At 40.8% G+C, this 13,424-nt stretch overlaps 1 protein-coding gene and 1 long non-coding RNA gene across 2 annotated transcripts in view; one reads left to right on the top strand and one right to left on the bottom strand.

Annotated features, from left to right (window-relative positions):
* Window positions 1-2,581: 2,581 nt before the first annotated feature.
* On the bottom strand, window positions 2,582-9,106 carry LOC125940782 (uncharacterized). The gene is made up of 3 exons (XR_007463990.1): window positions 9,022-9,106; window positions 2,724-5,754; window positions 2,582-2,693 (listed from the first exon to the last, which is right to left on the bottom strand). It is a non-coding gene; the product is annotated as an uncharacterized LOC125940782 (long non-coding RNA).
* Window positions 9,107-9,693: 587 nt separating this feature from the next.
* LOC119436376 (DENN domain-containing protein 1A) overlaps window positions 9,694-13,424 on the top strand; it is an 87,562-nt gene continuing 83,831 nt past the window's right edge. Inside the window, exons 1-4 of the mRNA XM_037703200.2 lie at window positions 9,694-9,855; window positions 10,287-10,351; window positions 11,614-11,657; window positions 11,740-11,789. Coding sequence (XP_037559128.1) covers window positions 9,839-9,855; window positions 10,287-10,351; window positions 11,614-11,657; window positions 11,740-11,789 — 176 coding nt within the window. The 5' untranslated portion in view covers window positions 9,694-9,838. The remainder of the gene's footprint in view (window positions 9,856-10,286; window positions 10,352-11,613; window positions 11,658-11,739; window positions 11,790-13,424) is intronic.

The following is a 13,424-nucleotide window of genomic DNA, read 5'->3' as shown; positions in this document are numbered from 1 at the left end:
TCCGCCCATTCAGATACACGTGATTAAGCCGGACTACAGCGAGTCGAAATTAATCAGAAGTTCTAATTAACGAGATTCCGCTACTCACTTAGGCGCACATGTTGCAACTGATGAATTAAAACCTGTCAGTTCACAACACACTTGGAGCTCACAAGTTCACTTGGAACGACTTCTGAGACTAGCACCAGTTTTGAGATAAGCAGCGCAAAAATTGCGGTGAAATGGACTATTGTTCCATTAAACTTTTTAACAACTAAAGATTTTTTGAGCAGTGAATTGCAACACTGACTGAAACAACAATGCACTTCATTGCAGATTTTGGAAAGGGATATCTCAAAAGTGGTGCCAGCCCCAGAGTTACAACTTACAGGTGTAACTCACTGGCTCCAATTTGTAAATTGTAACACGTGCCCTAAAGTGACTAGTTAGGCATATTAGTTACAAAATGACCTATTAAAATTTTATTATTAGGTCAATTATCCATTTCAGATTTGCATACAAATAATGTCCACCTTTTTAAACAATCCAGCTCAAGGAATAAAATTGTGCTATTTGCTGCAGGCAATTAATTAAAAAATATTATGTTCAGGGTAAAGAACAGCAGAAAACAGACATTCATTTGGTACATGCACCAAAACAAACATTTATTTCAATACACCAAAGAATGAAGCCCCCCCCCCCTGCCTTTCTACTTTAAAAACTTCAGCACAAAAGTAGCTCAAATAAGAAAAAAAGGCAATGAAATTTTGAGACATTTCACTGACAGCATCATTGACATGCTTCGCATACAAGATTCAAAATGCAATAGATTGCTTTCATTTTCCCTGCTAAGTAATCAACATTTTCTACAACAATTCTGATTTTGTGTTTCAATCTGTAATGTGCTTTTGCTGTTTGCTACACTAACTTGATATGCAGGGTTGCACAGTTTTATCTATAATTCATCTTCTAAGAGACACCAGCAGTAATTATCTTCAATATTACAGCCAACTAAACTTACACCACAAGTATAGACATGTGCAGTTTCTTTGTTCCATTGTTGCCACTGTCATGATCATGATCACTCAAAATGCAACAATCTTTCACATGTTGCCCATTCCCAAGGTGTGCAGCTGACAAGACTTCCTCTTTTGACATCACATATTAAATTGAGGCTGTATTGTCCAAGCTGTGTTGTACCATTGTGAGAGCTGCAGGAAAAAGAGGGGGGGGGGGGGGAATTTACAGCCATGGGGACAAAACACAGTGCCCCTCAGACCACAAGATGCTGCATATAGAAGTGGAACATGTCCCACCTAAATCGGGACATCTGGCTACTTTGCTTATTTTGGAACAAAATTTTTATTATGATAACTTTGAAAAAATGAAAGCTGCTTGGGGGACTGTTTACCAGTATTCAAATCTTACGTTTTGAGTGAGTAACCAGGTAGTGATGGAAAAAATAAGAGATTATTAAAAAAAAAAAAAAACACTTGTGGTTTGCCTACTCAGGTAAAAAAAGCTTGGAATCATTCCATTGGTCGCTGGAGCATTTCCATACATGAACATCACAATCTACTGCAGTTCTCGACACATTAGTATCAAACCACAAGTTTGGGGCATGATAGGCAAAGACAGAAGAAAGAAAATTACATCACAGTGTTTCCTTTCTTCTATCCTTGTCAGTCATGATACCCAAACTCATGAATTACAGATACTACTACTTTCTCTTAAAAACACTATGCTAATCATAGGAGTGTTGGTGATGGATGTCACACACATAGGTAAATATATTTTATACAGGTTGTCCCAAGAAGCAATGAAACGACAGACACCGACCAAAAGAAAGGCTAAAAAAAAATTAAAAATTGAATAAAAGATGTTTCGGCGTCTGTCGTTTTATTGCTTCATGTTTCATTCCGACCAGACAGGCTTCCGTCGAACCCTCGACTTCAGGTTGTCCCAAATTCCAAGCCCAAATTAAAGTATCAATGGGAACTCAAATGTGTGTGGTATGAACTGTGCATTAATGTGCATAAGTAATTCATTAATTAAGCAAGCTTTTATAGTATTCGCCTAACGACCACAGCATCAATAAAAGGTTGTGTGCAGCAGTGAAAAACATCTGAATAAATAATTCTTAGAAGTCAACTTTGTGTGATTCTTTTTTTAGGTCACCATATAAGGCAGCCACAGTTACATATTTTGGCAGCATTTGTTAAGCTTCAGAAGATTATTGTCCAGTCCTAAAGAGAGAACAGTGTGACAGTTGGCTTGTCGCTATACCAATTCATTTGGGCATTTCTCAAAGTCCCCTACAACTTCATAATTGATACGGTCATTTATTTATAATGAAACTTGGCTAATCAGTTCTATAGCTGGTTACACACAATGACCAACATACCAATGGTCAAGATACACAACTGCTAATAGAGTTGGTATCATTTGCACAGGGCTCTCCACTACTCAATTTGCATGATATTTTACTTGGGCACTTTATAACTTACGTGACGACATCCGCAGCCACAGCAGACACCACGCAGGTAATGATGGAGCCCAGAAAAGACAGTGAAGCCAGTCACAGGGTCAGTATATGTTTTCTCACCTCTCTGTAATAGGAATACACATGTGTGTCCCAAACAAATGTGTATGAGTGACAGGAAAGGCGACATATGTTCCTGCATTATCTTGTTTCCAACAGCATAATTAGCATACTGAAACTTGAAAGGAAGTATCGTGGTAACAAACAACTTTTCAAATGCAAATTATTTTACAAGTGCTTGCATCTTCTTACGGACATTACATATATTTATGTTTGCACCCCAATGAGAAGTACTATGACACACATAATTCACTTGGTAAGCAAAATGATCATTGCAACAAGGAATTGAATAATGTATAGTGTATCAGAAAGCTGCTGGTGTTTCAATTCTCACTTTAGGGAGATAATATCACTGTTACATATAAAGCAATAATTTGATTTCAAAATGAAGCGCGAGTAACTGCTGCAATATTTATCATACTTTGACAGTGACTGAAGCTAAAAGCCCGTGGTCAAGGCTTTATTTGCTCTGTGTGAGGCATGTGAGCTAGCCACAGGGTTAACTCTTTCGTTACCATGAGAAATGTCTCATTTTCGGTGTTTTTATGTTTTAACATTTGATTTCAGGACATAGTCTCAACAAATACTGCGATACATAAAATTATAGCCTGATCACTGGTGTTTTGAATGGATGTATAGTAGTAATAATTGGTCAGACAATTCAATTTTTGAGAATTTTTATGTGAAACTTCAAAAAAATGTCTCAAGGAATGTGCTATTTTTATATAAGTGCTCAGAATAAAAAAATCTGAAATCTACAAAATATGCACCTGGCTCTTAGATCCTAACTTCTGCACCGGAGCCTAATATTGACGATAGTTCCAGTGAAAGTTTCATTTTCCCAGACTCCCCAATGTGCCAAAAATTGTCAAATTTGACAAATGGCTAAAGTACAGTCATCATTTCAGAGGGTGCATGATGTTGCTAGCAGAAGAATTCCAACAGAAATGTATAACAACGCATAGCAAAACTGTCTATCAAATTGATTGATTTCTATAGGCATGTTAATGAAAGAGTTTGAAAGTTTATTACGAGATTCACTTTTCACATACCGCATCGCCACATCACCACATCAGGAGGGAGGCTAAAAGCTGTGTGTGCCTGATGAGGCCTACCATGCAAAAAGATTGTTACGCAGATTTATTGCTTTATTGCTGATTTATTGTTACGCAGTTGTATTGGCATCAGTACTAGCCGTAGTGATTTTTGTGCTATGCAGGAAAGCAGTAGCTTTGCAAATGTGAAAACGGGTAAGTTCCAATTGTACAAGGAGCATCTGTTTTTACTAATTGCAACAGGCCCATGGTTCCTGTTTTACAGCATTCTTTAGACTCGCCAAGCAATGGGTGTTAGGTCAGGGAGCATGCAGAAGAATCTTCATACTTGATTATTCTGTTCGATCAGCTTTTCTGGGCAAGCAAGGTGGTCTAGTGGGGATTCAGCTGGCACTGGAGCTTCCACATGCATTGTTCAGTTGCTGTACAATGCTGTACAGTAATGTGGAATGTTGCACAATATTGTACAGTAATGAATAAGGGCACGTGAACAGGCGGTGTTCAAAATATAAGAGCTTAGACAGCTAGTCAAGGTTTGGTCGAAGGCCGGTCTGTAATAGACTGAGTGCTCCTGCGTGGGTGAAAACCCCACACAACAGGAAGTATTGCTCGTAATAATTTGTACATATGCTGTCGCTGATGGATAAAAGCAACACACAGGGGGTAAAATAAAGTTGCACATGATATTACTCGAACAAAATTAAAAAATAGCACGCACTCATGAGCATCTACCATTGTTGGAGACATCGTTAAAACGTCCTATATATCTAATCAGAAAAATGACAACCCGAGAAAAGCTTCTGTGTCTTCGCTACTGCTGTCATTTAGAAATGATCCCGCTGAATTGACCGAAGCTCAAATTTTCAGTCTTTTTATTGAAGAAGTGCTGAGAGCACCGGAGCCTAATATTGACGATAGTTCCAGTGAAAGTTTCATTTTCCCAGACTCCCCAATGTGCCAAAAATTGCCAAATTTGACAAATAGCTAAAGTACAGTCATCATTTCAGAGGGTGCATGATGTTGCTAGCAGAAGAATTCCAACAGAAATGTATAACAACGCATAGCAAAACTGTCTATCAAATTGATTGATGTTAATGAAAGAGTTTGAAAGTTTATTGCGAGATTCACTTTTCACATACCGCATCGCCACATCACCACATCAGGAGGGAGGCTAAAAGCTGTGTGTGCCTGATGAGGCCTACCCTCCTGGTGACGACAAACAGTGCATTTGAGACGGCAACAAGCTCTCTTGTATGGCAGCATTAAAATCACACAAAAAGGAACATCCACAATTATGTGCAGTATATAAATCTTTCGACATAACCATATTTTTAATTACAGCTGTGAAAAGAAACAACAAAGAGAGCACACAAAAATGAATAATTTGCCACGTTAGGACTACAGTAGGTCAAGGTTGTGTGTTATGACCTAAGTAATAGATCCATAACTACAAATTAAAGCAAAGAACACCAAACACTCGCCAGCAATTAAAAAAAAAAAAAGAAAATAGTCTATTTCCTTGGCACTGCTACCATGTGGCATAAAAAATAGCTGAATTTGTGTCTCTTTTGTCCACAACTGTCTGCAGCACTACCTAGCTTTGGAAGCCTTATTGCTTTACGTAACTGTAGCATGTACACAAGGATGAAGTTGAATTAATGCAATAAATCTGCAATGAAGCCAAGACATTTAAGAACATATATGGTGAATGCTGTAATCGGCATAATTCCTTGATTCAACTATACAATATTGTTACACGAAGGACGAGTCAATCAGACCGAGCAACTATTTACACAATTATATTTACAACAACGGTTGCAGTGCTGACCGGTTGGATTCACAGCACGAGCCCAGTTCGTTCTTCCTTCTCTTTTCTCGAGTGATGGCGGCTGCGCGCCTCATTCAAGCAACCAAACACAGCACGCGTGTAGCATAATCCCCCGGCGGCAGAAGCGACATCTCGGAGCGTCGAAATGTCATCACTGGGAGGGTGATACTGCTTCAGTCATGTAACGTGCACGATATCACTGGACTGGGAAGCATATGGGGCGTCAGGGACGATCTCGTAGCAATACATGATGCAGCAATATAACCATGTCCACAGCTTTGAAAAGAAGGCTGAAAATTACTGCACAAATAAGATTTATGCATCACTCAGCGATTTGACCACGAACCGTGTTTAAGGCTTCTGTATGCCTACAGTTACGACTAGAACTCATATAATCGACCATTTATATAGTAACACCGGTAATGCAGACGTGTGCAGCCGCAGTGGTAACACCACCTCGTGACATTGAGTTCAACAAGAGTGCACAAATCCACAAGGCAAGAGCCAAAGCACCCATTACAAAGGATGTTCTGAGTTGGTGGAGAGGAACACAACTGGGTTGCCCCAACTGCCCTGCGATCAACGTCGATCTCAAACATCTTTTCTGGTCCTGTCCTGCCACAGCTACAGCCTCAGGCACAAGCACACCTGATCTCTAAGGGTGGCATCATACGACGACTGGGGCACACTGCAAGGAGATATCGCTAAAAGAAATAACAGTTTGCTTGCCTTCGCTAAGGAGGCAGGCATCCTTCCTTTCACCTGATCCCTTACCCCTATCTTAGGCCACAGGCCATCCTTTCTATTAAAAGTTTAATTAATTATTGCAATGACGGGTCATGTGCTCTTAGCTGCTGGCATGAAGGCGTTGGCAGCAACATAATCATCAAAGTATAGTATGTGGCTCTTTCCTTTTCCTTCAACAAAGAACACCATGAACATCCACCTCATATGCAATGTCTCTAGAGGCCCTATAAGGTATGTTTAAATAAATAAATAAACACAAAAACGTTTTTGACACATTGTAGTTGAACAAACTGCCACAAGGTGCCGCTGCGAACCAGTACTGCTGGTATATATAAGGGAAAGGGGGACAAAGCCGACATAAACAACTACCGTCCCATAACAGTGACGTCAGTGGTTTACAGGGTGGTGATGCAGATTATAAAGGACAGACTGCAGGCATGGGTGGAGAGCGAGGAGGTGCTGGGGGAACTACAAAATGGGTTCCGAAAACAAAGAAGCTTAGAAGATAATCTGTTCTCATTGACACAGTGTATTGAAATAGCAGAAAAGGAACACAGGCCCCTATGGCTTGCCTTTCTGGATATCAAGGGAGCCTATGACAGTGTAATCCAAAAGGATTTGTGGGACATACTGGGCACTCTAGAGGTGGAAGATGGAGTAAGAAATCTTTTAAAAGATATCTATAAAAGTAACAGGGTGCTTATAAAATGGGAAAACAAGGTATCTGGGCCTATAGAGATACAGCAGGGGCTTAGGCAGGGGTGCCCTCTGTCACCTCTGTTGTTCATGCTGTATTTACAAGGATTAGAGAAAAAATTAGAGAGGAGCGGACTTGGCTTCAACCTTTCCTATTTCAAGCAGGGAGAATGGATTAAACAGTCATTACCAGGACTGATGTATGCAGATGACATTGTACTTATGGCTGACAGCAAGGAAGACTTGCAGAGATTAATGGACATCTGTGGTAAAGAGGGAGATAGCTTAGGTTTGAAGTTTAGTAAAGAAAAATCGGCAGTCATGACTTTTAATGATAATCAGGGCAGTGAGCATAGGATACAGGAGGTTACGCTGGAGGTGGTGGATAAGTACAAATATCTTGGAGTGTGGATAAACAATGGGGCTGAGTACCTAACGGAACATGAAAAATATGTGACGGCTAAAGGTAGCAGAAATGCAGCTGTGATGAAAAATAGGGCACTGTGGAATTACAATAGGTACGAAGTGGTGAGAGGGATTTGGAAAGGGGTGATGGTCCCTAGTTTGACTTTCGGCAATGCGGTCCTGTGCATGAGATCAGAGGTTCGAGCAAGGTTGGAAGTTAAGCAGCGAGGGGTAGGTAGACTGGCTCTGGGAGCACACGGAAATACACCAAATCAGGGGGTCCAGGGCGACATGGGATGGACGTCATTCGAGGACAGGGAAGCCAGCAGCAAGATAGAATTTGAGGAGCGATTGAGAGAGATGGCAGAAAAGCGGTGGGCAAGGAGAGTTTTCAGTTATTTGTACATGAGGAATGTTGATACAAAATGGAGGAAGCTGACCAGAAAACTGTCAATCAAATATTTGGACTGCAGGAGGGGTGCAAACCAGGAAACAGCGGTTAAGAAAAAGGTTAAGGAAACAGAGAGGCGTCTGTGGAAAACAGGGATGCAGACGAAATCAGCACTGGGCACATACCGAACTTCCAAGCAAGAAATTGCCAAAGAAAATATCTACGATAATTCTAGGGGAAGCTCTTTGTTGTTTGAAGCCAGGACGGGAGTATTGCGGACTAAGATGTACCGAGTCAAGTACCAAGGTATAGACACGTTGTGCTGTGCGTGTGGAGAAGAGGAAACGGCTGAACACCTCATACTTTTCTGTAAGGGGCTTAACCCTACAGTGCAAGGCAACGGGGCTGATTTTTTCAAAGCATTGGGGTTTAGGGACAGTGAAGGCAAAATAGACTTTAAGCGGGTAGAAATAACCAAACAGAGGTTATCTGATTGGTGGATAAAATTAAGGCAGGGGTGAAATTTCACCCACCACAAAGTACAAATTATGTTAATAGCCTTGGCTAGGTGGCGTATGCCACCGCCCGACTTAAAGGGTTCAGCCTCATCCATCCATCCATCCATCCATCCAGCTTAGGGCTACTGTGACGTACTGCTTAGAGTTACCGTATAGGCTCGCTTTAGGGAGCCTAGTATCTTTAGCACTGCTGTTGCCGTCCACGTCTCCACTACAGTGGTTAGAACTGTATCTCCACTGTTCCGGTAATTTATAAACTCTCTCGTGTCACCGCATTTCACCTGGTTATCATACAAACAGAACAGCCTATACAGCAACACAACCTATATATGTGCGCTGCAAGTAAATCTCTTAAAACTTGTTTTGTTTATATCAGTGAACCCGCACTACACTTTACGGCTATGGATTCAATCCTGATCAAATTGTGTCAACTTTATAGGACTGTGAATAAACTTCTAACTTCTGATGAGCACGAACCACAACACATGCATCTTGTGTTGTGGATCGTGTGCTACTTGCACGGTATATGAGACGGCACGGCAAGATTTTCAGTGCTTTCTGGTATCAGTAATTTAGACGTACTCGGATGCATTAGGCGTTCTCATAAAACACGTCATTGTGCCCTATGGCTTACTTTTATGAAGATGCTCATAATTTTGAAATACCTGCCAGCAACGAAAGCGCGAGCCTTCGGTCGACCAAAAGCGCTCCTTTATTTTAAGGCGGAGAGCAGCTGTGCTCTTGGCTGGAGCTGCCTAAGAGGCGCAAGTACACTGCGATGAAAACGTAGTAACATTTACCTGAATAGCAAGTTTATGTGCTTCATGAACTTTTCTTTCTTTATCAGACAGACGACCCGAACAAGCAGACGCGTCTATGTCAAGAAAGATCTTTCTGTATTCCGCTGTCCTCTGGAGACGCTCCTCTTCGGTCTTCGGGCCGGGATTAGCTTCTTCTTCTGCACTAGTCCAGAAACACCGCGTTAAGTGACACCGACGCGCGAACGTTCGTGCTAGCATCCTGATAGATTGAACACAGCTGCTTCGGAATGCTATGCGACAAATTTGGCCGGCTGGATGCCCGTACTCGACCCGTACTAAGGACACTTATCCTGTATCATAGCATCATATCAGGCAACAATCATATAGGCCACTGAAGTCTTCACAACTCACGAAATCTCAAGCAAACAAACTAAAAATGTTCATACTAGCTGCACCCAGCCTGTGATGCAGCCTAAACGAACAATTTCGAAGCAGACGGATTCCGCCATACCAAAGCCATTACCGAAGCCACAGAAACTCTGAAGCCCAGCTGGCCCAGCGCTGAGCAATCAAAATAAAGTTGTAATTCACTGACCAATTATCGCTTATTACAATATTAATTTTATTACTATGTATTATTTTATAAAATAGTATTAACATTATTATTTAAACACTATAAAGTTGACCATATGGCTTTCCACTCTTGGAACCAGCGCTCGTTATCGCTGCTATCATGGCGCTGGCCGTCAGGCTAGGATGGCCAAATTCTCGCTCTACCGATTGAGACGCGATCGAAAGCTTATAATAACCAATTCACTAACATCATTGCTGTTACAAGTCTCAAACTACATAAAAAATGGGTTCAAGAATACGGTAAGACTGCAATTGTTTTCTTAAAGTGTTTGCCGACTTGCGGAGGAGTGGCTGTGAACGCTGATGCCTCCCCACCGTAACTTCTGTTTGTTTATTTCTAGGTCATGTCACCTCAATTAATGTACCAAATCGCGTGCATTTGCATGCTGCTATTCAAATTAGCCAGTGCTAATTGTGAACGCATAAACTCAAGATGTCACTTGTTGCCGTTGTTGTTCTCCAGCTGTTTATGCACGTCACAGCCGTTTGATAATTTACGTCTTGAATTTTTTGTGCTGATCGGCACATATGAATCAGTGTACCAGATTTCCTGTTCTGTCTAGGAACATCGTTTAAATGGCATTGTTTCTCGTGGTTGACGCATGTAGGCTTCATATGGCGATCTAGTTTGGTGACACTTAACTGATCCACGACCCTCGAAACCCACGCAGGGACTCGCCGTCAAAAATAATTGAATGCTTCTGCGAAGTTGTTATACCGAGGAACGGCAACGAAAGTAAGTGGTTCCTTTTGTTGCCACTGTCTTCTTTGTCGTTGCATTGCTCTCTTCTTGGTAGAATTTGAGCGTGCGCCTGGTTTATTTTATCTCTGGATGAAATGACCTCGAGCCGGCTCAAAACGCTACTGCATGCGAAAATGTCACTTTCTGCCACTGTGCCAATGTGTATTTCCGCATTTACTACCGGGTCGTATGCAGCTGTATTTTGTTGTCTTATGATTTTAATGTTCGCTTAGTGAAACGATCATTGAAACTGACATTAAGTATGGTGATTCCTGTCGGTGCAAAATATACGCCGGAGATTGTAGTGGTGGCCCGTTAAATTCACTTTTACGAGCAGCTCTGCCACTTCACGGTGCATTATGTCTTATGTGTGCGTGTTTGTATGCGCAAAGGCTTATGTGTGTTCTAAGTTTCACGAACTGCATAAGTGGCAAAATCTGATTTATATAGATGCTAAAACTGGCCTGTTAAGTTTCGTGTTAATTGTACCTGTGGCTTCTATTTAGGCAGACTTTTCTGTGAGTTGTAAATTACAAAGTTGTGAAATTCATACTGGCTTATGTGCTGTGGGTGAACGGTAGACGAACCTCAGATGATCGAAATTAATCCTGAGCCCACCACTATGGCATCTCTTATTGGCTCTGTTTTGCTTTGTGGTGTTAAACTCATTCATAACCATGAGTGAACTACTTCATGTACCGAGAATAGAGCATAAATTTATTAACTTAACCAGCTTCATAATAGCAGCTGCTTTGTATTTGTGAACTCTGTGCTTGCTATTCCCAGGAGTAACCTGTTTAGTTATGGCACTCTACAGATACACCTGATTACATGTTGCTGATGCGGTATTTCTCAATTGAGCCACAATTTTACTAACACTGGTGGGTAAATAAATCATGAGGGCAACAAACGTATGTCAAGCGAAATATGCTGTAGCCAGTTGTTTCCAAGCCAAAGTTCGTCTGTCTTTAATTATTTTAGACTACGTTTGTGTCATTGGTACTAGCCAATACTGTGTTCTGGTTATAAAGTAGAATGGCTTGGAAACGTCAGTTTGTCTTTAGCTTGCATTTGTTGCAGTAGTTGAATGATAAGTTGGTACATCATCTTATTTACGAGATTTATCAACTGCATTTGATATAGTGTGTGATGACCTAAGGGTGTCATGAAAGTACACCTGTCATTTGCAGCTTCTATTTTATCATTGGTGACACCCTTCTACGAATCTTTCTGCTGACAAATTTCAAACGTTGCAGGTGCATGGATTGTGCAGAAATTTCCGGATTCTTATAACAATGATGTAAGTGTCTCAAAAGGTCTTTTGTAGCTTGTGTCATACCTGTTTGCCTGTGTTTGAAGAAATTATTTTGCACTTCTTTCAGGAGGTGTTAAAATCTGTACCAGAGTTTGCCTACCCTTGTGAATTTACCAGGTGAGTGATGCTGCGATTAATGTGGCGTGAAACTTTTAACTCTGGGCTCACTGACTAGTACTATTGCGACATATAGCAGTGTGCCTGCTTTTTGAAAGCATTGTACAAGTAGCTGGGTAGTCCTTATGTATTGATATACAAATTAAGTCTTAAATATAAGGTTTCCTTATGGTTAGATTTGTATATTAATATTGTGACATTTTAAAAGTACCTGCCTTGGTAGCCTAGTGGCTGTGATGTTGCGCTGCTGAGCTTGAGGTCGCAGGCTCTATTTCGACTGCGGCAGCCGCATTTCGATGGTGGAAAAAATGCAAACGCTCATGTACTTAGAATTACTTGCATGTTAAAGAACCCCAGGTGGTCAAAGTTAATTTGGAGTCTTCCATTATGGTGAGTATCATAATCAGATCATAGTTTTGATGTGTAAAAGACCTGAATTTAATTAATTAATCATTTTAAAAGTATGTAAAACTTTTTCTGTGTTGACAGCAGGGGCTGTGCAAGAGAAAGAACTGTGGCTTGTATGCTTGCATTGAAAGGACAATTGGTCATGGCACTTTGTGGTGCATTTTTGGGACTCCTGTGGCCACCAGGATGCTGAACTGGGCAAAGCCTTACTTCTTTCACTCTATACCTAAGAACGAATTAGAGATGGAGCAGTAGCCACTGAGAAAAATAAAAGAAAACCTGTTACTCTTGGTCTCTGAAGCAGAAATGAGAAGAAAAACAGCTTGGAATATTGTAGTTTTGAATTCAAGCAGTTTCAGTGCATAGGCAGTAAAAAAAAAAAAAAAAAAAAAAAAAAAAAAAAAAAAAAAAAAAAAAAACCTCTCATCAATTTTTATTATAGTTAGATTGTGACTTCTCATTGAGCGGCACTAAAATGATGACCTTTTAACCTTGAACTACTGTTTAAAACAAAGGTAGTCCACGTACAACTTATGGCTACTTGGAGTTGGCAGTAGTTAAATTGCACTTATATTTCTTGGTGCCTCCTGGTGGCTGACTTGGGGAATCCGTCTCGAAGCCCAGTTTGGCATTATCTAATTCCCGATGGAGGCAGCCACATATTGTTCGATGAGATATGTCGCTACCTTCTGCTGTTTTCTGCTTATGGTGAACCTACCGGTTTTTGTAACTCAGAAGCACTTCCATAGGGTTTTCTGGTTGTAACTTCACAGCCTCTGAGATTCTGCAGTAATGTCAATTATTACTGGACAATATTGCTTGTCACGTGGCATTTATGTGCATTTATTTTACCTGCATCTTGGTACAGTGTATTACTATGCACAGTGCTCTGTTATGTAAAGACCAGGGATGTAAGGCACACTTTCATCTAGTGCTTTTTTTTTTTTTTTTCGGCCTTCATAGCTTGCACACTGCATTGGCATCCTTGGTGTATATTATGCCGGGACAGTGGGTTTTTGCAGATGTTTAATAATTAATGCATTCGGACATGGCCTTCCCGTTTCCAACACCTTTCTAAGAAAACACAGCTGCTTTAAGACCACTTTTGTTTCTTTCTGGAGTCATTATGTCATGTTCATGCGCATATCTTGTGTAATTTCTCTACCTTGGATGTTGTGAGATGCTACAAGTAGCTAAGTAAAGAAATTAGTTAAAGGACAAGTGAGT

This window comes from Dermacentor silvarum, chromosome 1 (genome assembly GCF_013339745.2).
Source record: "Dermacentor silvarum isolate Dsil-2018 chromosome 1, BIME_Dsil_1.4, whole genome shotgun sequence".
In the NCBI taxonomy this organism is placed as follows: Eukaryota; Metazoa; Arthropoda; class Arachnida; order Ixodida; family Ixodidae; genus Dermacentor; species Dermacentor silvarum.
The sequence above is the reverse complement of the archived record's forward strand: the minus strand, read 5'-3'. Positions and strand labels throughout refer to the sequence as shown.